Source organism: Camellia sinensis, chromosome 2, assembly GCF_055761805.1.
Source record: "Camellia sinensis isolate YWXY chromosome 2, ASM5576180v1, whole genome shotgun sequence".
NCBI lineage: Eukaryota > Viridiplantae > Streptophyta > Magnoliopsida > Ericales > Theaceae > Camellia > Camellia sinensis.
Genome location: NC_138962.1, coordinates 52,857,040 through 52,883,286, shown reverse-complemented (window position 1 = coordinate 52,883,286; position 26,247 = coordinate 52,857,040). Strand labels below are relative to the sequence as shown.

At 34.0% G+C, this 26,247-nt stretch overlaps 1 protein-coding gene and 1 long non-coding RNA gene across 2 annotated transcripts; one reads left to right on the top strand and one right to left on the bottom strand.

Moving 5' to 3' along the window:
• The first annotated feature begins 18,104 nt into the window (after positions 1–18,104).
• LOC114282815 (putative WRKY transcription factor 9) lies at positions 18,105–20,792 on the top strand. The gene is made up of 5 exons (XM_028225567.2): positions 18,105–18,435; positions 18,837–18,974; positions 19,078–19,425; positions 19,724–19,837; positions 19,955–20,792. The coding sequence occupies exons 1-5, from the start codon at positions 18,238–18,240 to the stop codon at positions 20,615–20,617; spliced, it is 1,461 nt and encodes a 486-aa protein (XP_028081368.1). The 5' UTR covers positions 18,105–18,237; the 3' UTR covers positions 20,618–20,792.
• A 4,057-nt stretch (positions 20,793–24,849) lies between these two features.
• Positions 24,850–25,926, bottom strand: LOC145819552 (uncharacterized). Its single transcript, XR_014360309.1, has 2 exons — positions 25,871–25,926; positions 24,850–25,106 (listed from the first exon to the last, which is right to left on the bottom strand). It is a non-coding gene; the product is annotated as an uncharacterized LOC145819552 (long non-coding RNA).
• Positions 25,927–26,247: the final 321 nt, after the last annotated feature.

Below are 26,247 nucleotides of genomic sequence, written 5' to 3'. Positions count from 1 at the left end.
ATTACGATCCACTTAATATGGTGTGGAATCTAATTTTTTTTTTTTATAAAAAAAAAAAAAAAAACTAAATTTTTGTGAAAGAATCCAAACTCTTAGTTTAAATATGATAGTCATCTTAACAAATGTTATACACACACATATATAAATCACTAATGCTATATCGTATCAATTTTAGACCCCTAATATCAACCCTCAATTGCATGATAAATACTTATTGGATAGTTTTTATATTTTAGTGGGATTTTTAAGTGATATGACTTATGACACATCACTAGAGGTTAGTTTGAGAGGCCAAAATTGGAGGTTCAAAACATTTTCTTACATAAATAGATAAATAAAAATAAAAAATTTATCAAAATAAACCAATTAGAGTTGGTTGGATAGCCCCTTTCCTCTTCCCTTGTATAGTAATTATATATATCCTATAATATTTTTACATGTATATATTTAAAAAAATCAATTGATGTTGTTACTTGTTAAGTAAGGTTATCAGACATGTCAACGATTCTCTATTCTCTATTCTTAAATTTTGACTTATTATTGTATTAATTATTGAATCATGTAAATTTTATAACATGTAAATCTTAAGACATAATATAATTTAATGATTATGAATGTATTAAGATAAAAAGACATAATAATTTAGAGACAAATTAAAATGAGAGACATTTAAAATGAGCATGGAAAAGTCAGTGGATTGTCCTCTTCATGTGACTTGCATTGAGTTCAACAGTTCACAAACAAAAGTCATATAATTCATTCATTTTTTTCTTTTTTTGGGGTCATTGCAATAACTAAATCAAAATGTAATTTGCTGACAGTCAATCCCATATTCCAGTTAATGCCTTAAGCACATTATCTAAGTGACTAGATAGTCTAAAAATTGATCGTGATTAGTAACGACGTAAGGGATAGACAACTTAGATGTTCGCTTAAAGATTGCAAAGTAGGGGAGCCCCCACTTTTTTTTTTTTTTAGTGTAAAAAGATTATAAATAGGATTATTTTAATTGTGAATATTATGAATTTTAAATAAAATTATAATATCAAAAAATTAAAATTGCAGTGTAAAAAATTATAAAAAGTTTCAATTAAATTTTTTAAACTTTAGACTTCAAATAAGATTGAGCCGCCTTTAATCCCAAACAAAAAAGACTTCACCATGCATGTATTGAAATTGTGTGCATTTAAATATATATTTATATATATATATATATATATTGTCTCCTGTTTGGAATTTCTACTATCTTCACAAAATCTCAGCTTTCACTATCACACCAACTGCAGTGAAAAATCAAGGACATACTTCAAAAGTGTATTATCAGAAATATGTACAAAGATGATAGAAGATTAACCAAAATCAAACGCAACAATCATTCTAGTTGAGTTAAATTATGCTGCCATATACAGGGCGGCCCTCGGGCATAGGCCACAAGGCCATGTCCTAGGACCCCTCAAAATAGACTTAAAAAAAAGGGCCACCTCCTGTTATAATTTAATGTAATATATTATGTATGTTTTAAGTTTAAAAAAATTTAAAAAGGCCTATACAAACTTAAAATAAATTGACCCATTAAAAAATTGAAAGGCCATTCAAAAAAATTAACATTGTTATCCATTGAAAACAGGCCAAAAAAATGGGTCTCTCTTATTATAGTTTAGTCTAATATATTAAGTATATTTTAAGTCCAAAAAAAATTAAAGAAGGCCCAAATTAACTTAAAATAAATTGATCTATTAAAAAATTGAAAGGTCCATTTAAAATAATCAGCACTGTTATTCATTGAAAATGATTTTGCAAAAAAATTAGATTATGCAAGTATGATTGATTTATTTTGCTTCTAAAAATACAAGAAGAGTGAGGATTAAGCGATACTTATTAGTTATTATAATATAATGCTAAGTTTTTTTTTTGTGATTTTGACACAAATCTTTTGTCTTTTACTTTCAATTTTTTTTTTTCATTGAATGTGAAGGGCCCAGAAATTTATTAGTTGATTATCGGCTGTGGGCCCTGGAAATCTCAGGGCCGAGCCTGGCCATATATATATATATATATGTATTTTTTCCTCACACGCTATGATATTAGTAATTTGGTAGAATTATATTATATTATAACAAGCCGACACTATTTCATTGATTCAGATATGAAATCTCACCTTATTGACATTTAAGTATTTTTTTTTTTGGATCACTTGAATCATAACTCAAAGAAGATTTACTCGGTCGTTAATTTCAGGATCTCAAAATTAATCGAGATGTACGTAAGTTGACTCGAACACTCATTTTAAAATAAAATAAAATTAAATTAAAACAAAACTCACCCTTGCACCTGTGTAGTTTTGCATTTACTTTTCCATATCTCACTAATTTACAATTTTTCAAAAATCAATGCATCATAGGTTAATATATAATCTTTTGTTAATTTTAGTCTTTTAAAGCTAACATGGTGGGCGGTGGTTGATCAGAAGTCCATTATTAAAATGGTTTTTAATCATCATGAAGAGTGGAAAAGGTGGTGTGTGCGAGAGTCTCCTAGTTGACAATTTCATCAAGATCTCAGATCCCTAGGTTTTCTGGGATTTCGTACAAGGCTCATTTTCCATAACCATGAGGATGAGATGATATTAGCACATTATTATTTATTTTTATTTTAAATTAATTATACATTAGTCAGCATAGACATAGGATTGTTGCCCCAATCATGTTCTCTCTCTATATATATTTTTTTGTTAATGAAAAGGAAATTAAACTCCCTATATATATTTAAAAACAAGAAGAATGCCCTCTATGTTGTTAATGAAAAGGAAATTAAACTCCCTATATATATTTAAAAATAAGAAGAATGCCCTCTATGGAAGCGTAGTCATCCTAATGAATCGGTGAACATTTTTTTTGATCAGCAAATAAAAGAGAAAATATATATAACACTACGCCAAAACAGGGCATTAACGGCGATTTTTTTAACGGCGGTAACGAAAACCGCCGTTAAAGGTACTATTAACGGCGGTAACGAAAACCGCCGTTAATACCGCCGTTAATTTATCATTAACGGCGGTTTCATTACCGCCGTTAAAAAAACCGCCACTAAAGTGTCTTTAACGGCGGTAATGAAACCCTCTATTAACAGTGGTAACAAAACCGCCGCTAATGCCGGCCTTTAACGGCGGTAACAAAATCGCCGCTAATGCCCAATCATTACCGCTGTTAATGACGGCGGTCTTTGCCGGCGAAACTTCAGCGTGCTCCGGCGAAACTTCGGCGAGCTCCGGCGAAACCATTTATAATAAAGTAAAAGTAATGTTTAAATATTTATTTAGGGAATATATTTCATGAAGAGTGGCTATGGCAGAGTGGTTGGTGTGGGTAGATGAGAGGTCTTGGGTTCAAAACTTGGGGAGTGCAAGAAGAAAGAATTACATTTTGAAAAAATCTGAACCTGTTTACGGCGGTAAAAAACCGCCGTTTTTTGTCCTATATTACCTCCGTTTTTGGTCAACTTTTAACGACGGTAATTTACCTTTTTACAACGGTTGTACTTTTTCCGACACGTGCATAAACGGCGGTAACGAAACCGCCGTTAATATTGTCGTTAAAGATTTTAACGGCGATTTTACAGCCTTTAATGGCAGTAAAAAACCGCCGCTAAAGCCCAATTTTGGCGTAGTGTAACGAACGCAAATACATCAGTAGCATAGCAATTGAAACCAAACAAACTTGACACCAATGAGCTAGCCCGAACATCCGCTAGTAATACAACCGTTGGTGAGAAACCAACAAGAGGAAAACCAACAGGAAACATAGGAAAATAATAGCATAAACCAGAGGAGAATAAACCAGTAAGAGTCACCAATGTGGTAGCAGCAGCAGAATAACCCACAAAATATATCAACAGCATAGCAGCATGCACCAGCAGATAATAGCAGCAGAGTCCGAGAAAAATCAGCAGAGGCACGGCTGGTTTTCAAAAGCAGCAGTAGAGTCCGAAAAGAAGAAAAGAAATTAGCACCAAAATAGGCACCAAGAAAATGCACCTACCAGAGAAGAAAAGAAACAAGAAGTAGGACAGGCACGGCTTCAGCCTATCCCTCTTCGACAAAACTTAATTTGTTGTAAGTTATACAAAAAATCATTGACTGAAAAAGGCAGCTTCACATCAGCAACTTTAACCCACATAGCAGTCCTGGTTTTAATTATATCACACAGACCAAACAGATCAGGTTGCAATTCAGAAAACAACACCTCATTCCTGTGTTTCCAAATAGACCACAAGGCAGCAATAGGTAATCTTTCATATCTTTCGAGATCCACCCTACAATATGGGGTAAAAAAGCCAAAATAAGTGATTTTAGCCCTTATAAAAAGAAAACGGATTCTTGAACCTCTTTCACGCTCAGGTCACGTCGAGGTACTGCAAAAGAAAAAACTGCAAAATTTGATCCAATTTATCGCAATCAATCAGTTAATATGTTGGTTAACCGTATTCTGAAACACAGAAAAAAATCATTGGCTTATCAAATTATCTATCGAGCCATGAAAAAGATTCAACAAAAGACAGAAACAAATCCACTATCTGTTTTACGTCAAGCAATATGTGGAGTAACTCCCAATATAGCAATAAAAGCAAGACGTGTACGTGGATCGACTCATCGAGTTCCCATTGAAATAGGATCCACACAAGGAAAAGCATTTGTCATTCGTTGGTTATTAGCGGCATCCCAAAAACGTCCGGGTCAAAATATGGCTTTCAAATTAAGTTCTGAATTAGTGGATGCGGCCGTTAAGAAATTGCAGCCTTTCAAATAGGAACTAGCCAATCCATGAGTATACCATGAAGTTACAAAGGTTGTACCTGTGAACCAACCCCCTAAAGCAAAATAGGCACAAGTAAAAAGCAATAAACCGGACCAGCCGACAAAAACGAAACGGTCCCTACGTAACCAATCATCCATAATATCAAATAAATCATTTTCTTCTTTTGTAAATTTACCAAGGGCTATAGTCATAGTAATCCTCCTATTCAACTACTTCAACCATTTCCGAACACCTCATAACATTTTCAGGGCGTTTAAAGATTCGATCATTTATGTATGATTTGATTTCTCGCGCAATAGGTATATTCTCTATAACCTCCCCACCAGGACATAGCATGCATTCTTTATTCTTTATTCTTTATTTTATAATTTTGTTGCGCATGCATTATTTTTTATTTTCTTGGAAGGTGTATTCTTTCTTTCTTTTCTTTTTTTTTCCTTGGGAAAATTACATATCAGTTTAGTTTTTCAAAAAAAAGTTTCAAATCAATTAAAGATTTTAAAAATATTAATAATTAAAATTTTAAAATTTTAAATATTTTATAAAAATTTCACTGATGTGTAATTTCTCCATTTTTTATTTCTATCATTTTTGGGATGAGGGTTTGCATATACATGTTATTGATCTCACATGCATGATGAGTATATATGTAGCATAAATTTCAATCTGATGGTCAAAACTTGAGGGGTATATTCTCTTCAAAGGTTTCTGATGAAAAGCTTGAACTCAATTCTCATTACAAATATCAAAGATACAAAGTTTATTTATACAAGAGGTACCTAACCGGCTTAACAAATTATAACTATTTCTAACTAATTACCATGTGATATGGAAGTCAGTTGGAAGGTGTAACTATCAGTAAGCCTTGAGCTGAAGCTGAGCCATGATCTTGTACTAAGGAAGTTGTATGAGTTGCAACTGAACTTGCAGCTTTGATTGCAGTTGAATGAGCTGCAGCTGGATGATCTGTTGCAATATGAGTTGCTTCAATATCCTTATCAGCCCCCTTCAAGCTGATGGGAGAGGAGTGGACCATGAGCTAATTGGACTAAAGAAAATGAAAATGAGAAGCAGACAAAGGCTTAGTAAATATATCTGCAATCTAATCAACAGAGGGAATGTATTTGAGAACAAGTTGTTTGCCAGCAACCTTTTCACAGATAAAGTGACAGTCCACCTCAATGAGCTCGGAGCGTGTATGAAACACAGGATTAGAGGCAAGAGCAATTGCTAATAAGTTGCCACACCAAAGAATAGAGGGAATGGTAGTAGGAATAGAAAGATCATGAAGAAGCATCTGTAACCAGCTCAATTCAGCCGTAGCATGAGCAAGTGATCAGTATTCAGCCTTCGTACTGGACCGAGAAACAGTAGGTTGTTTCTTTGCAGACCAAGATATGATATTTGAACCAAGATAGACACAATAACTCGAAGTAGATTTGCGGTCTATGAGGTCACCAGCCAGTTGGAATTAGAGAAGACTTGTTAGGTGAAAGAACTAAGACAAAAAATTAGACCATGAGAGAAAGATCCCTTAACAAACCGAAGAGTTCTCTTGACCAAAGCAAAGTGACCATTTGTAGGGACATGCATGTATTGACATGCTTGATTGACAACTAAGGAAAGATCTGGATGAGTAATAGTAAGATATTGCAGTGCTCCAATCAAGCTTCGATATAACTGAGGTTGAGCAAAACGAAGGGAAGCAACAAGATTGAGAAGAGGTTTCATGGAGCTAGGTGTAGGACAAGATTTACAAGAAGTCATGCCTGCTTTGACAAGAATATCAGAAGCATACTTCTGTTGGGATAAAAAAATAAGAATCCCCAAGAGATTGAATTGAAATTCCCAAAAAATAGGAAATGTCACCTAACTCCTTCATGGCAAATGCTGAATGCATATGGTGGATAAGTGTTTAAAGATGAGAGGGATTGCTTCCATTAAGGAGAATCTCATCCACATACACAAGAAGAATAATAATAGAGGTATAAGTTTATGGATGAACAAAGAATTATCACAGTGGATAGAGGTGTGCGCGGTGTGGGTCGGTACGGTTTAGGAGAAAAATATAAACCGTATGGCGGGTGGCGGATTGATAAAAATGTCATTAGAATTTGTCATTTTTCTTATAAAAAATCGACAGTTCGTTTGGCAAATAATGACGGATTTACCTTGGCGGTTCGGGCGAATTGCCGGTTTATAAAAAATATAATTGAAATTACAAAACTTGAATCAAAGAGTAAAAAGACCTAATTTATAAAGTAATTGAAATAGTCAAAATTAAAATATTCATCTAATATAACATTAAACATTAACAAACTAGTAAACTAAAAATCCAACACTCCAAACAAATATACAATAACAATTTAACAAGGAAATAAATACTAAAAAAAAGTTCAAAAAAATATTCTAAAGTTGATCTAAGTTCAACCTAGTTCACAAATAATTCAACATAGTTCAACAAAGTTCATCCAACATCTAACATAGTTCAACATAGTTCATCCAACATCCAACATCCAACATAGTTCTAAAATAAATTCTGAAAAAATAATCAAAGTCCACAAACAATCTAAAAGTTCGCAAGTTAATCTAAGTCCAACATCCAACATAGTTCTAAAAAAAAATTATGAAAAGTTAATTAAAGTCCACAAACAATGCAAAAGTTCAAAAAGTTAATCTACTCATCAAACTTCCCAATAACTTCAACCCTTCACAATTGCTTCAACCAAACTCCAAAAACTTCATTAATCTGTAGACATAAGCAAAAAAAAACATAAATAAATAACAAAACACAATCATCAAAATCATTATTAAAAAATTAAAAAAAACAATACAATAAAATAATATTTAAGAGTAAGAATTAAGTCTAACCTCAAGAACTTTAAAACCAAACTAACTTGGAGACAAATTAGTCCTCAACAATAGTTGCTTCTTGTATAGTAGATGATGCAAAAAATTTTGAAAAATAAAAATATTTTTAATGTTATTCAAAATTACATAAAAACTAAAATCAATATTGAATAATTAATTTAAAATAAACACAAATCAAAAAAATTACCTGACTCGATTTCTTCATATTGTTGAACATCATCCATACATTCTTTAAGATTGATTGGAATTGATGAAGACCGTAACCAATTTTGTGCACAAATTAGCGCCTCCACCATCTTTGGCGTCAAAGAACTCCTAAATGGATCAGGCACACGTCCATTGGTACTAAAAGCTGACTTAGAGGCTACTGTAGAAATTGGGACATCTAACACATCTCTTGCTATTAGATAGAGAACATTATACTTATTGCCATTAACCTTCCACCAATTCAAAATATCAAAGTTTGGAACTCTTGGGTCTACACAATCATCAACCAAATATTTTTCCAACTCTGACTTGTTCTCCACACTTTTTTCCGACTCCAAATGGTTAATATATTGAGAGGCAAAGAGGGTCATGGGATCTTCATCTTCCTTTTCATCAACTTCCATCACTTGAGGAGCTTTACTTGCAAATGAAGATGCAACATTAGCAACATTGTTCTCTTCAACATAATGATCGAACAAGCACTCCAATGTTGCCTTCACCCTCGCCACTAAAATTTCTACCTTGTCATTTTCATACACTTTATTGAATGAAAACTTCAGATATGTCAACTTGTAGCGAGGGTCTAACGCAACGGCAACATATGACAAGAAATTGATATTATCAAGATTCTCGCAATATTTGTCGTATTTCAATTTCATCTTATCAGCCATGTTACTCAACACTGCATCCCCACTTTTACTCAATTGAACTAATTTAGATTGCACCGATACAAGTTGATAAAACAAAACATTAGATGTCACATGCAAAGATCCTGAAAGTTGCAAACTCACATGATAAAAAAATCTTAAAAATTTCACAAAGACTCTAGCTACCTCCTAATCCTCTTCTTTAGGATATGAAATGAATCTTTTTCCTTTTCCTTTGCCTCTTCTACAGGCCCGGCCCTGAGATTTCCGGGGCCCAAAGCCAATAATCAACTAATAAATTTTTGGGGCCCTTCACATTTTTTTTTTCATTGAATGAAAAAAAAATGAAAAAAAAATGAAGATAAAAGACAAAATTTGTGTCAAAATTACAAAAAATATTTAGTATTACATTACAACAATTAATAAGTGTCGTTTGATCCTCGCTCTTCTTGCATTTTTAGAAGCAAATAAATTAATCATACTTGCATAATCTATTTTTTTGCAAAATCATTTTCAATGAATAACAATGCTAATTATTTTAAATGCGCCTTTCAATTTTTTAACAGGTCAATTTATTTTAAGTTAGTTTGGGTCTTCCTTAAATTTTTTTTTTAGATTTAAAATATACCTAATATATTACAATAAACTTTAATAGGAGGACCCTTTTTTGGGTCTAGTTTTAGTGGATTACAATGTTAATTTTTTTGAATGGGCCTTTTAATTTTTTAATGGGTTAATTTATTTTAAGTTAATTTGTATTTTCTCTTTATTTATTTTTTTAACTTGCAACATATCTAATATATTACCCTATACCATAATAAAAGGGGCCCTTTTTTAAGTCTATCTTGAGGGGCCCTAGGCCATGGCCTTGTTGGCCAATGCCCAGGGCCGGCACTGCTCTTCCACCATCATTCTCATTTGAATTTTCATTTTCATCAGCATTTTCCATAAAAAATAACTTGAATCGTGGGTCTCCCTCTTCTAAACACTCAAAAGCTTTTTGGAATTTCTCGGCTACCTCCAACATCAAATAAGTGGGATTCCACCCTGTTGGAACATCAAGGCATAGCAAACTTTTACAAATAATCTTTTTATGCTCCACACAATTTTTAAAAGTTTGTAGCCTAACTAGAGATGACTTTACATATTTCACAGCTTTTCAAATCTTGGCAATTGAATGATTTTGTTCTTTTAAATCATCATAAACAATTAAATTCACTATGTGTGCACAACATCTCATATGCAAAAACTCATTTGTCAAGATAGTGGAAGGCCAATCTTTGGTTCTTCTCTTCAAAAATGCAATAGCACCATCATTAGAGCTTGCATTATCAACTGTAATAGTGAAAATCTTCTCAATCCCCCAGTTTTGCAAGCATTTGTCTAATTGTTTGCCATTGTCTCACCCTTATGATTAAGAACTATACAAAAATTAAGAATACTTTTGTGCAAATTTCAATCATTATCAATCCAATGGCTGGTGACACAAATATAATTTAGATTTTGAATTGATGTCCAAGTGTCAGTGGTTAGGCATACTCGTTGTTTCCTTATAACTTTTATCAATTTTTTCTTTTCATCAAGAAATAAGTTCAGATAATCACGAGCAACAGTAGTGCGAGAAGGGACAGGAAACTTAGGTTCTATAACTAAACAAAAATTTCTAAACCCTTCCTTCTCCACATGCCTAAAAGGTAATTCATCAATTATAATCATCTTTTTTAGTGCTTCCCTACAAAGTTTTTCATCATATCCTACTGCTTTGAGAGATCCAATCCTTCGACCATCACGTTTCTTTTCCTCTCCTTCTTTTTTAACAAAAGATAGCGTCTTTTGTTTTTTGTCCACTTCCCTAATAGGAGACTTCATACACTGATACTTAAAGTGGTTCCACATATTACTAGTCTCGTCTTGTTTTCCACGAGCACCATAATCCTTACCACAATAATTACAAGCAACCCTAGGTTTATCAGGCTTATAATCATCAAGTAAGGTGAAGTGTTCCCAAACCTCAGATTTCTTTTTATCTAAATTAATACTAGGGCATGGACGAGTTTTACCAGAATTTTTAGCAGGCATTGTGGTAGTGGTAGAACTAGCAACAGTGGTTGATTCGGCAGTTGGTGTAGGATTTCCACCAGCAATTGTATTTTCCTCATCCATTCCCTATTACAAAAATAAAAAAAAAATATATGAATGATAAGTAAATAAATAAAAATTAACAATGATAAATAAAAGTGAAGCCCATTCTCTTGCATATTATTTTGGATAGAAATTATGAATAAATAAAAATTATCAACGATAAATATTATCAATGATAAATATAAGTAAATAAATAAATAATAAGTATATTCCTGTGACCATTCTCTTGCATATTATTTATATAAAATCCTTAATGTGATAAATTTGTACAAAAGTGAAGCCCACAAGAGTAGCTCATCTATGGCTTCTAAGCAAGTCAATGTTTAACATATCCATGTTCAAGTAAACAAGATGTGATAACAAATAAACACCTAATAACTATAATAATAGAGAGAACATGAATAATTTTAATTTTAATTTAAAATTATTATTATAATTTTAATAATAATTTTAATTTATTTTCAATGTTTTAACACCTAATAACTATTATTTAGGTGATAGCTTATTTACCTCAGATCGAACAATGTGATTATAATAATAGAGAGAACACGAATAACCACAGTAGCAATTGATAATGTTGAAAATTAATGCACGTGTGTGTGTGTGTGTGTGTGTGTGTGTGTGTGTGTGTGTGTGTGTAACCTAGTGATCCAAAGGAACATATGGGTGTGAATCTATGCTGGGCCTTATCTATAAGACTTAAAAATCTCTATATAGAGAGAGATAGTTTAATCATACACACTGCAGCAACATTGAAAAATCTATAACGAAATGAACACTGAGAAATCATACAGATCATAAACTATATTTAGCAAAAAAAATAGGTATGGAAAGCGAAAAACTGAGCTAGATCTGAGCTAGTCGAGCAATGTAAGAAGGGGAACTGGGTGGAAACTTACCATTTATTATATGTATATAGAACATATACATCTGAGAAAGAGAGCATCGAAAGAAACTATTAGACAGAGAGAGAGAGGGAGACTAACAGCAGTGGTGGTGACGATCGGCACAGTAGCGGCGGTGAGAAAAGGAGACGAAAGGCTGTCGGCGGTGAGGATAGACTGTCAGCGGGGAGTCGATTAGCACAGCAACAGCGGCGATATGTGTAAATCGATGAAATGTTGTAGCAGTGGCGATGAAAAAAGACTGTGTGTGAGTGTGAATGAATGAGACGAAATTGAAATGGGTCAATTAGGTTTGATGGAGAAATTATTCTATGTGTGTGTGAGAGAGTATAAGCATAATAGGTTTTTTTTTTTTTTTAAATATAGGCGGGCCGGGTCAGTTTGACCTGCAGGTTGGGATATTCCACCCGCCACCCGCACCGACTCGCCAATGTTGGACCTCCCACCCACCCAACCCACCCGCTAGAGTTGAAATTTTGCAAGATTCGGAACGGTTCGGTGCGATTTTTGCAGTATTATGCACAGCCCTAACAGTGGCTATTAACAAAGCCTTGAGAAATCAAAAATATGGAAAAAGTAGAATACCGAGCTCTGGGAGCTTGTTTCAACCCATAGATAGCCTTCTGTAATCTGTACACAAGTTGTAGGGAAGAAGAATTGACAAATCCTGGTGGTTGTGTCATTTAAACCTCCTTATCCAAGGTACCATGTAAGAAAGCATTGCTAATATCCAGCTGCTTTAATGGCCAATGATGATGTAAAGCAAGACAAAGCAAAATGCGAATTGTAGGATGTTTAGCTACGGGACTAAAGGTTTCAGTATAATCAATACCTTCTTGTTGCAAGAAACCTTTAGCCACCAACCGTGCCTTATATCTGGCAATGGAACCATCACTGTTTCTTTTAATGCGGAACACCCATTGACAACCAATACCCTGCTTAAAAGATGGAACAGGGACAAGAGACCAAGTTCCTTGAGCCATTAAGGCATTGTACTCTTCAAGCATAGTAGCATGCCAATGTGGAGAAGCAAGGGCCTATTGGTAAGTAGAAGGCTCAATATCAACAAATGAGGAGGATGTGTGTGCCACAAGACCATGGATCTTTGAACGAGTGACCATGAGATGAATGTTTGCAGAAGAAGAAATAGAAGGTAAATCAATAAAAATAGACTGAGCAAGAATAGGTTGTGCTAGTGCAGTAATATGTTGAACAGAAATATACTAAGCTGGTGCAGCAATAGTCTGAGTTAGTGCAGCAACAGAGAGCTGCTGAGTCAAAACAGGTGCAGGAACTGATGGAGGAGGCTGAGCTGATGTAGCAGCAACTGCATGAATGGAAAGTGCAATAGAGGTCTGAGGTAGAGAAACGGGAGCTGCAGACATAGAGGGCAAAGAAGAAGCATGCCAAAAGAAAGACTGAAAAGTAGACAAGGAAAAGGCTGCAGAGACAGGAGATACAACAAAAAAAAGAAAGATATCCTCATTAAAGCTCACATGTCGAGAAAGATGGACTTTACCTGTGGCCATGTCCAAACATCTGTATCCTTTATAGGAGGAGTGATAACAAAAAAAAAAACACAGAGAGTAGACCTAGGTTGAAGCTTATTTCTAGTATAGGGTTTCAACCAAGGAAACCATTGGCACCCAAACACTCTGAGAAAAGAGTAATCAGGTAAAGTATGAAAAAGAAGTTCATAGGGTGATTTATGAGAAAGAGTTGCACTGGGCAGTCTATTAATGAGATGAGTAGTAGTTGAGACTACATCAAACCAAAACTTGGTGGGAACAGAAAAGTGATGAAGCAAAGCAATAGTGGTCTCAATAATATGTCTATGTTTGCGTTCAGAGACACCATTCTGAGGAAGAGTGTATGGACAAGATAATTGATGAACAATGGCCCCGTTTGGTGTAGCTGTTAAAACAGCTTATAGATTATAACTTAACAGATTATAGATTATGGCTTTAATCAGAAGTTGTTAATCTGTTTGGTATAGCTGATGGATTATAGATTTAAGTTGCTGAGTAGTGTTTATTAAATAAGCTGTGAAATAGTTTTTTCAATTAATTTTTATTTTTTGTTTGTTTACATTTCTCATAAAAAATAATAATAATAATCTATAGTCCATTTGAGTCTTTTTCTATTTTTAAAAAAATAAAAAATAAAAAAATTTAAGAGTATAACCATAAATTAATATGTCCATAGCAGAAACTGATAATCAGAAGCAAGGGGTGAGCAGCTTCTCAGAATCAGCTTTTTTGAGTTAAAATAAGCTGTTAGAATCATAAACTGTTTGAAATAAGTTTAACCAAACAGTCCAAAATAACTTTTTCAAAGTTAAAAGCCATAAGTTAACTCTGAAAAGCTGAAACAAACACTCCCATTGCCTTGAGCTTTCAGAAATTAAGTCATAAAGGAATTAACAAATTCAATACCTCCATCAGTCCTAAGCACTTGTAGTTTAGTAGAAAATTGAGTCTCAACGTAAGTTTTAAATTCCAAAAATTTGGAGAAAACTTCACTTTTATAACAGAGAGGATAAAGCCAAGTAACCTTGCTAAAATCATCAATGAAAAGCACATAGAATTTGTAACTAAAAGAAGAAGAACGAAATGGCCCCTATACATCACTATGAATAAGAGATAAGGATTTATTACAGTAGAATTGGAAAGCTTGAAAGGAAGTCTATGACTTTTAGCTATACTATAATGAGTACAAGGAAAGACAGAAGACTTGGAGTGATTATCAGCAACATGTAAGTGTTTTTTTAAAGCTGTAAATTTCAATTAAGAGGGATGACCCAATCTCTTATGCCAAGTAATCTCAAATACAGGACTGGTAGTAGTAGAAAATAAAGCATGAGATAATGATGTTGGAAGAACATGAACAACAATAGTGGAAGATGATGTCAAATGTGAAAAGTGATATAAGCCATGAGCATTATGGCCCTTGTACAGAATGGCCTTTGAGTGTTTGTTCTAAATCACAAAACTCATCAAATGTAATAGTGTAATTATTGTCCTTGGTGAGTTAATGCACAGAGAGAAGATTGGAAGAGATATGAGCATGCAAAAGTTTATTAAGCTTAAAGGAAAGATGAGGAGTAGGTAAGAGGCCTTTACTTGTATGATGAATGGGAAGAGAATTACCATTGCCTACAGTGATCTGATCAGGCCCTTGATAAGCCTGATACATGTTGAGATTAGAGAGATCATGAGTAATATGATCAGAAGTAACCGAATCAAGGTACCAGGGAGAAGATTCAATAGGGACAGTGGACGGAGTAGAAGCCACAAAAGCTCGAGGAGAAGAATAGCCAGAGGAAGTGAATACTGGAGCAAATGGAGAAGGAAAATTGAACGAAGAGGATTGATGAAAGTTTGCATCCAGTCTAAGCCAGCAGTCTATTGTAGTATGACTGCTTTTACCATAAATTTGGCAAATTAAGTTGGAGAAGTAATGACGACCTCTGCCACGAGAAGCAGATTTGCCACTGCCACCATGAAAATCACTTATAAAACCACCTCTGAAACCTCGAAAGGATGAGCGTCCTCCTCTAGAAGTAGTACTAGATGAACCTCACTAGGCAACATAAGCAATTGAAGGCTCATGAGATTGTGACTTTCTCTGTTTAGCTTTAATGTGAACCGATTCAGAACTCAAAGAGATGTTAACTCTACTATAGAAATAGGCTCAACACGTGCTCGAATAGTGGTTTTAAGAGCATCAAACTCATTTGGTAATCCATTTAGAGTGAGAAGTACCAGATCTTCTTCATCAATAGGAGACGAAGCTAGAGTTAATTGATCAGAAAGTTCTTTTATCTGAGTCAAATACTCATCCATTGACAGTGAGTCTTTTGTTAGATGAGTTAAGCGATTCTTCATTTGATGAATGTGAGATCTAGATAACACTATGAATCGTTTACAAAGAGCATTCCAGACCACATAACTATGTTGCAAATGAAGAATAGAAGAAAAAATTACAGGTGTAAGTGTAGCTGTTATACAGATGAGCATTGATTTTGTTCCACTGTACTCGATTTGGATTTAGAACTTCAACACTACTTGAATCTTTGATTTGCAACGGTGGACAAGAAATTGATCCAGTTGCAAAAAATCTAACAACTCAGTTGCACGCAATATACTTTGAAACTGACTGCGCCATATAAGAAAATTTGCAAAATCAAGTTTAACTGTAATGAATGAACTGAGATTAGAGATCAATAGATTGAGATTGGGAGGTAAAGAAAAAGATAGAGATGAATCAGGAGAAGCTATGGATAGGCCAGAGTTATGCTCGTGAGAGCTTCAGAGATGCTCTGATACCATGATGAAAAGCTTGAACTCAATTCTCATTACAAATATCAAAAATACAAAGTTTATTTATACAAGAGGTACCTAACTGACTTAACAAATCATAATTGCTTCTAACTAATCACCATTTGATATGGAAGTCAGTTGGAAGGTGTAACTGTTAGTGAACCTTGAGCTGAAACTAAGCCATGATCTGGTACTAAGGAAGCTGTATGAGCTGCAGCTGAACTTGCAGCTATGATTGCAGCTGAATAAGCTGTAGCTGTTTTTGCAGCTGGATGATCTGCTGCAATAGGAGTTGCTTCAATATCCTTATCAGTTTCAAGTTCAATTTTTTTTAAGTGAAAACAATTCATTGGTGTTACATTTTAATTAAGCTCCCCACTGGTGAATGGTAAAATTAGCATCTCGAATTATCAGTCTAGTGGACCGAATACCGAATTATTAAAAAAAAAAAAAAGAAGAAAAAAAAAGAAGCAGCATAAGCATACTTCGAATAAAATAAAATGATGCAAATTTAATTAATCAACAGTATAAAGTTTGTTTCTTTTCAATGTCATCAATAGAATTAGACCCATTCATGATTAATGTTGCACCCACCAAAAAAATTGTTTGTTTCTAAAATAAAATAAAATTTTCAATGAGAACCAAGAATTCTTCATTTATGTCTAAGTGGAATAGTTTAATCATTAATGCCAATCTGATTATTTTAGTGCATCGTATAGTTGCTTGACATGAGTTATTTATAACTTTGCTAAAGCAATTTTTTAATTGCTACATTATTTGATATCAATATTTTTCATTCTTTTGTTTTGTTTTTGTTTGTTTTGTTTTCTTCCTCAAAAGAGGCACGGCGGTCAAGACAACTCATCTAATAAATAATTAATTAGTGTGCAAATTTTGTATACGTCCTTGACCTTATAACAAGAAACTTAATACTGTATCATGCAGGGAACTATAGACGGTTGGTGAAGAAAAATGAAAATAATAAGTTTAAAAAATAAATATAAATAAATTAAATGGGAAACTTCTTCTATTTGAGAGATATTACTAATTAATAAAAAAATGAAATTAGATGGAACACTTCTTATTTTCCATTAATCCAATTGTATGTTTCTATGAAAATTTGCATTTCAAACCAATCCAAATCAGACCATACTCACATATTATTTATATCCAGTATATACTCAAATTTTAAGAACTTTATAAGGATTTTGTTGTCTTTTAGCCATAATAAGGAGCCACATACAAAAAAAAAATAATAACAGTAATACCACTTGTATAAAAACAAATAGAAAACTTATTTGATGGTATTAGGGTAAGGTCATATGATACCCAACTTGATTTTTACGGGTGAAAATAATGGGACTTAGTACTTTTGTGTTGATTTTTTAGAGAGAACATAATAAGTAGTGTGAATTATTGGTCCAAGACTATCAAATAACTTCTCAAAAAAATATAAATATAAATATAATAAGGCAAATTATACCGGTGGTCCGTACATTTTGCTCCTTGTGTCATTTTGGTCCGTACACTTTCAATTGACACAATTTTGACTCTTAATTTTAAATTTTGTATCAATTTTGTCCAATTAATAATGTCATAAGTGTTTTTGACTGAAAATAATAATTGAATTGATTGAGGTTAACTCACTAAGGTTAGTAAATTTATAATTTTACTCTAAAAAATTATGATACACGCCACTTATATGCATATTTTCTGTTAAAAGTGTAAAAAATTGTAATCAGTTGAACCAAATTCAAACAAAATCATAAATTCAGTGTCAAAATCGAGCCAATTAAAATTACAGGGACCAAAATGACATAAAAATCAAAGCACAGAGACTACTATTACAATTTGTCCATAGTAATAAGTGATCAAGCTTTGGAGACCACGTCAAAAATTAATCTAATAAATCACAAAATAATTATGAATAATACTCAATATCCAGTCTAATAATTCGAGAGACCAATCTCATCATCTATTACCAAAAGACTCAATTAAAATCAAGACAAAATCCCATATAAACTGAATTGTTTGCAATTACTGAAGTGATAAACTGGCGACCCAACACTCTACTCGTCCGTGTATCTATAATACTACTATTATTATTATTGTGGCTTTTTTTTTTTCTTTTTTTGGAACAAAATTATTATTATGGCTTGCAAAGCATATAAATGTGGGTTATATGTAAGGACCTAAACAAAGTCAAAACTTAGATGCGTCCTTGAGTGTCTAATTCTATTTATACGTTTTTGAGACGATGGAATTGACTTTGGTGCCTCAAATGCAACATTCATAGAGAGAGAGAGAGAGAGCCTGCAAGTTTGCATTCATGGATAGAGAAGAAAATAATGAAATGGATATTGATCTGTCACTGAAACTAGATTCTAAAGATGAATCAAAAGAAGATGAGCAAGTCCAAAAAGACGGTCTGATAACTGCCCAAGACAAGAAAAAAGCAGAAGTAGAAGAAGTAGATGATGAAGCATCAGTAGACATGTCCTTGCAAGACAACTTCAAGACAGAAGAGGTACTGTTACAAACCTATTGTTTACTTATATTCATTTATAGTTTGCCATATGAATCTGTGTGTGGTATATGTATAGTATATAGCCATATCCATGTATGTAGGAGAGAGAGAGAGAGAGAGAGAGAGAGAGAGAGAGATTATGCATCTATATGTATAGCCACAGCCAAAAAAAAATCTTTTTGCATTTCGGGGTATTGGTAGTCGCTAGTGATTTGATCTGAGTGTGTGTGCTAACATAGTTGGGATATATTTTGTAGCGAGAACCTTTTCTTCTCTAATTCCTATTGTCTTGATGTATCTTATTATTTTTCGAGTTAATAAAATTTTCTATTTTCAAGTTAACATATAGTTGGCTTGTTTATTATCATTTGATGACTGATGAAGCAATTGTGTCATACCAGTTATCGGTGTTGCAGATGGAGATGAACCGGATGAAAGAAGAGAACAAGGTGTTGAGAAAAGCTGTAGATCAAACCATGAAAAATTACTATAATTTGCAGATGAAATTTGCGGTCATCCAACAAAATAACCAAAACAAGGTAACCACCATTTGATGCAAATTTAGACTACTTAAAAACCTTTTTAATTTAATTTTTTTTCTTTTCAAATTTGACTTTTTGTGTACTTAATTATGTGATCTAGGATCCTAAGATCTTCCTATCGCTTAACGGGAATGAAAATGCGATTCAAGAGATGAACAGAAGCCCAAGAGCTTTGGATATCAATACCCAAACGCCGGAATCACCATCACAAGAAGATGATACCAGAGAAAGTCATGAATTAGGGTTATCTTTGAGGCTTCAAACTTATGAAAGTCAACAAGAAAGAGAAGAAGAAAAAGAAAAGAACAAGCAAAATCAAGATTTGACAAGGTTTGCACCAGTACAAAGTAACCTACCGTGCGGTGACTTGGCCGGAGTCACACATGTTGCTTCTCCACCCAACAGAAAAGCAAGGGTTTCAGTTAGGGCAAGATGCCAAACAGCTACAGTGAGTTCAATTCACCATTGTCAATTACTTTCTATGAAGTTTTATTTTGCTTAATTAATTAAGTAGACAATACCAAGCATAGTTCTAAATCGTGGTGCATTAATTAGTATCAGGAGTATGAAATGATATGTATTGGGAATTGGGCATTGCGATTGTGAATTTTTTTTATAAAAAAAAATCATTAACAATTCCTCTAAAATTCAATGATATGCCTTTTGTGATTCTCTTAAACGCAATTTACCACATTTTTGCTCATTTTTTAAACCATGATTCCAAGTAATTCTAAATTTTATCATAGATGAATGATGGTTGCCAATGGAGAAAATATGGGCAAAAAATTGCGAAAGGAAATCCTTGTCCACGAGCCTACTATCGATGCACAGTAGCTCCAGGATGTCCGGTTAGAAAACAGGTATGATTATGAAAATGTTTTCAGGAATTCAATATCAGCATTACATTGATTGATCTCAAATCTTGTTAATTTTGTTTTGATCCTTAACTGCTCTTAGTGATTTTTACATATAAATAGGTACAAAGGTGTTTGGAGGACATGTCAATACTCATCACAACCTATGAAGGAACCCATAATCATCCACTCCCAGTGGGGGCCACAGCCATGGCATCAACAGCATCCACAGCTGCATCCTTTGTCTTAGTAGATTCAAGCAATCCTCATTCAAATGGCATCACAAACTTCACTCAATCACCATCCTTCCCATATCATAGCTCTCACATGCTAAACTCAATATCCCCTTACACACCAAGTATTAGAAACCTTAACCCTAATGACCCTTCTAAAGGGATTGTCCTTGACCTCACCAACAATGCTTGTGACCCACAACACCAGCAATACCCTGCGGCGGGTCCCTCAAGCTCAGCAGCTCAATTAGGGTTTCCTTGGATGCGTAGCTCACTAAGCAATAATCATAGCGGTAATGCTATCAATGCCAATAATCTTTTTTCGGGTACTAGAGGAGCGGAAGGAAACAAGTTGTTGGCCGATAATGTAACTGCAATCGCTTCTGATCCAAAGTTTAGGGTTGCTGTCGCGGCAGCAATTTCATCGCTCATTAATAAAGAAAACCAAAAGAATCATCCTATGGGGAATTCTTTAGGTCCTCCCAAGGATGGGGAGGGTGGTGGTGGTGGTGGTGGTGTTGGAAGCTCTAGTAAGCAACATTTGGGTTCTTGAATCTCTTTTTGCATGTGGAAAACTTATGAATGGTAGTTAACCATGTTCAAAGACATGTTGATAGATATACATATGTAGAATATGTACTGTTTTTCGGATTTGGATTCCTGTTTGAGAACATAAATGTTGAAATTGAAATTGTTTTTCTAATATGTAAGATATTATTTTACTTGTTTTTGATGGGATTCCCATGTGAGTTCTCTTGAATCTTGTAAAACCCAACTACTTAAAAAAAAACAAACAACGGGAAGGTCAATTAATGCTATGTATTTGTAAAAAATATATACATAAATAAAATAAAAAAATTATTTATAAGTCTTATTTGAAAGACTTATTTAATGTAAAGTCTTATAAATATTTTTTTAGAATTTGAAATCCTCTTTAAATAGGAACACGTTTCATAAGGTCTTATAAGTTGTAAATGAATAATATTAGTGTACTAATATACCCTTGATTTGTTTCCATATTGTACCTTATTCTCTCATTCATCATATTACGTTTGGAAAAGCTTTTAGAAAAGACAAGTCTACAGGTAACGACCATGCGAGTTTTTTTCGCCTTGATCGCGGGATTCCAGTGCATTTTCAAAATATTTCTTAAACGGATATGAATATGGTTGCTGATATGATGAAGTTTGAGAGTTGTGTGTTGATTCTTTCGACATATTTCGACTCCAATCGGTTGAAGGAAAGAGGTATGTTTTTTTTTTTTTTGGTTGAAGTGTGTTACTGTTTGTTGAAGTGTGGATTGTTCATCTTTAATAGGATATTAACAATCTATTACACTCATTGATAGGTACACTTTGGTCAATGTTCTGATTGAATGTGTGTATTTGACATTGTGATGGTTGATGCGATTTGATATGTTCGATATGTGGGGTGATGTGTATGGGTTCAAGGGTTAGGTTGTGGGTATTTGGTTTTGGTAATTAATTGGATGTCGAATGTAAACCATGTCGCAGGATGGCAATTGTACATTCAGATCTGGATGATCGTCTTAGGATGTATGTTACATTTAGTGTGTAATGTTAATCCACATACACAATGTAGTAGATGACATTTGTGTGTTTGTTCGGTTGTATATGTATTTGAATGTGTATTGTGTTTTTATTGTAATTAGTATTTACATATATATCACAGTACATTGTGCAAAATTATTGGAGATTTGGGTTTGTGATTGAATGTGGATTGAATCCTATCGCTTGACGTTGAAGTTACGTTGAGTTGGGGGTGATGGTGGTTCAATACATGGGGTGGGTTGTGTTGGGATGTTACATGTTAGATTTAGGAGGTTACATTATTCATAATTCAACAATGGAGTATTGAAATGTTACGATGGGTTTGGGATGAGAAACATATGATATGAGAATGTCACGGTGGGTTTACGATGTTACATGTTACATTTACGTTGAATTTGCGATGAGAAGTATATGATAATGTCACGTTGGGTTTAGGAATGTCACATTAGGTTTAGAATGCTATGTTACATTTATATTTTGAATTTCAAATTTCCAACCATATAGATATGATCACAATCTATGGTAACATTAGATTTTTCATATGATATTACCATTAATCAAGTTATTTTAAATTTCAAAAATATATGGGAATGTCACATTGAATTTGGGAATGCCACATTGGGTTTGAGATGTTACGTATTACGTTTACGTTTTGAATTTTAAATTTCCAACCGTATAGATATGATCACAATCTATGGTAATATTGGATTTCTCATATATGGTATTGCCATTAATTAAGTTATTTTGGATTTCAAATTTCTAACCATATATAGATATAATCATAATTTATGGTAACATTAGATTTCCTATATATGAAATTGTCATTAATTATGTTATTTTGAATTTCAAATTTCTAATCATATAGATATGATAACAATCTATGATAATATTAGATTTCCTATATATGGTATTATCATTAATCAGGTTATTAATTAATTAAGATTGGGGTAAATGTGTCCACAAGAAAACCACAAAATCTATTGGGTTATAAGTTTTTTTCATAAGACCATATCTTGTATAAGTCTTCCAAATAAGATTTATAAATAATTTAACCAATAAAAAATTGTCCAAAATTTATATGTATGTTATAGATTTAAATTTGATGTGGTGTTAACACACCGGAAATGAATTGATCCACACGTTCTTTCGTTTGATTGTGAAATTTGATGAAATAAGTGAATCTAATTCCTAATTGAATTGGTAGACTGCATTTGGAACCATAGACTAACATATACACACAAACAAAAAAAATAAAATAAAATCTTAGATCCAATTTATAGTAGTCGAATCCATATATATATATATATATATGTGTGTGTGTGTGTGTGTGTGTGTGATTGTTGAATTTTTGACTTTCGAAGGTTATTATTGTAATTTTAAGCGTGCCAGCAAGGATCAAGCAGTCCTTACAGAATATTAATTGTCAACCAATTATCAAATGATTGTATTTTAGTTCTTTCAGCCTCAATGAAGAGGACTTTTACTGGTGGCTTTGTTTAAGAGAATTAAACAACGATTAAATGAAGAACAATTGTAGCATTTCATTAAGTAAAATGGAAGACTTACAATGATCCAAATCAGTCTCGCAGAGGTTTACAGCAACAAACTACTTGAAACTACTCCTACGAACGAAGTGTAGTGCAAGAATTTGAAATACAGAAATATAAAGAACAAGAAATGTAAAAACTGGAAGAAAAATAAAGTAGATAAAATTGGTTTTTTAGATCTGAGTCTGGGGGTTCTTTCTGGGGCATTTTCCACTATATATACGTCTTAATGATAACCGTTGAAATGAGCTTCCAACCGTCGAATCATCCCTCCATGATTACTGATCATGTTTCCTCACAGTTAGCTCCACTACGCCATGTCTGCAGTTAGGCTTCCCTCCTGATTTTAAATTTAAATATATGAGTAACTGTTAAGGCCATGGTATCTTGCATCTCTTTGCTGATCCAGTGCTACGCAGATTTACAATAACCAATACTGACTGCCACGCGTATGATTACGGTTGAAAATTTGAATTGTCTTCCCGTATTACCCTCATCTTGCCACGTGTTAGACTGTGATTGGCCTATACAAAATATGCAGCCAACATTACCCCCTGCAATAATATACCCAATACTTAGTGATATTAGTGGATCAAGGCATTTTATCCATGTCTTAGAACGTGCATGAGCTTTGCACTTTTCAGAAATGCAACCGTCATTCATCAATGAAACATTTGCATTAAATTCTCTTCTAACCTTTGAACATTCCGACTATCTCAGTATTCGAAGAGACTGGTACATCTTTTATGGCCAAGCAAGTCTCTTCTTACATTGATCAAGCATACGAAAAGTTATTTGATAATGTTGTTCGTCCTTGAAAAAACCTCCATGCATTGATTAGCCACCTTTATCCACCCCCATTTATACAAGTTATGGAAGCTTTCGCAAGTCACCGACCTTCGAACCAAGAACTCACTGCTTACGATTCTTTGGAACACAAATTTGCAACCATGGATATCAGAAGCTCTTCTTCTACAACAAAGCCTTCCGCGTGGGATGAAGCTGCTGTTTCTTCTTCTTCTTCTACGACCTCTGGCTGGGGAACTTGGCCTACTCCTACTCAACCTCAAACGAGGGAACGCATTCATCACCGAATCCCTGAATTCGATGACTCTTTTAAAATCCCCCTTTTCAGACGCAGTTCTGTAGTATATCCATATGTTTCTATTGACCGTATACGCAGTCTTGAGGACAATCTGCTTTCATCATGGTATATTTCTACCTTGCCATCTCGGATGGTTTGAAATGTCCCACGTCCTGATGAAGCTTTAGGGATCAGTCATGCGCTTTTAGCCAAAAAAGCAAAACTTTATACCTTCGATTAGCTAGAATGTGTGGCCAGACCTAAATTCCAAGATTCAAACAGGGAACCTCCGACTGCTCCTCCTCTGCCTTCCAATCCAAATTGGATTGATGAATTGAGGCTCACTCTCTTTGAGGGCCAATACTTCACCCCCTACCAGGCCCCAGTGCCTCCAACTCCTTATCAGCAATTTAGGGCTCAGACCTTGCTTGCTGCTTTTTCCCATTTATCCTTTGAAGTCCTTCGAGATGACATTCTGTCACACCCCAAATCTGGGCATGACCGGCCGTGGCCCACAGGGACTTAGCCCAAGGCACACGTAAGCCTAAACACGAATCCAATCACATTGAACAACTGAACAATAGTCCAATAATAAATAACCAAAACTCAATCCAGACATGTCACAATTATAAACGGCAAAATCAACCGTAATCAAAAACCATCCAAACTTATGGGATATAAACAACCCATATATCAAAAATAATCCTAAATGAACTTCGATAAGAATAAATATAAATATGCACAAACTTGACATAACACTCTAAACTAAAGGAATGCCCTAGAGGTCCATGCAATTGAGTCCCCGCCACGCCATGAGTCCACTCTAAGTCCTTCTAACACCTGGAAATGGTAACAACTAAGTCAGCTGATAGCTCAGTGAGTAGCAACATGGATAGTAAATATAGTTTTGAAAACAGGGTTCAATTCCAAAATAAGATATATATCACAGAAACTAGATTGGCATACAGTTTGGTAAATACAATCTGTTTCAAAAAGAAGGTTCCACAATTCAACACTTAAAATACTCATGTCTCGCAAGAACATGATAAACGACATTTTCCACTTAAAACAGATTATAACATGAACACCAATAATTTTCTGGGTACCAAGAAAAACAAATAATCTGCCACACATTTCTCAGGCTATAAGCCCCGTTGGATCCAATACCGAACTAAGAGTCATCCTCAGGGTGGCACCTGGGCCTTTTCTCAAAGACGATCCGATTGAAGGTCACCTAGTTATTTTTAAAGGTCTGTTCCTTACAATCGTTGAGCACTAGAGTCATCACGGCCCAACCCGGATCTGTTCCCTAGTGGCCAGAGTCACCACACACAGTGGAATAATTTCCCTGGACTAAATACACACATGGTCCCAATAATCAATACACATCAGTTTCGCAAAACATGGTAGTTCATCATTATAAACATGAGACCAAAACAAATAGTTTACAGTATGCCAAGTTCACACATGTTTCAGAAACAATTTGATTCAATTGATAATATAATAATTTATCAAAACAGTTTAGTCTTGAAACAACAATTTAATTTTCCAACAGTTCAGGGTAGGGGAACATTTATAAAAATACGTAGCATGAAACTACTCACCTGGAAACGAAATAATATAATCCTCAAATAGAGTATGAAAGTCCAACTAGTGCCCTGAACCAATATGAAAACTACACGTCACTACTAATTTAAAAATACTAAAGAATACGAACTAAGTAACTCCAGACTAAAGCGCACTAACACGGCTCAACCCAACTCACCGTTACTCTTAAATATTACCTAAGTTCATGCTCTTCAAGGTTTAAAATCACCCAAGACATGGGTTCCGGTCAAAACTTAATTAATTGTGACTTTAAGATAAAACAGAATTTCAAACAAACCTTCCCAACCTATTCGCTGACTTTGAAAATTACAAAACCCACTCCACGCTATTCAAAAAATTCCAATAACCTCTAGATATGATCTAATATATCCTA

Coding starts and splice junctions, on each gene's coding strand:
- LOC114282815 (XM_028225567.2), top strand. CDS start 18,238: ATGGATAGAGAAGAAAATAATGAAATGGATATTGATCTGTCACTGAAA. Junction 18,975..19,077: donor AACAAAATAACCAAAACAAG/GTAACCACCATT, acceptor TATGTGATCTAG/GATCCTAAGATCTTCCTATC. Junction 19,838..19,954: donor GATGTCCGGTTAGAAAACAG/GTATGATTATGA, acceptor ACATATAAATAG/GTACAAAGGTGTTTGGAGGA.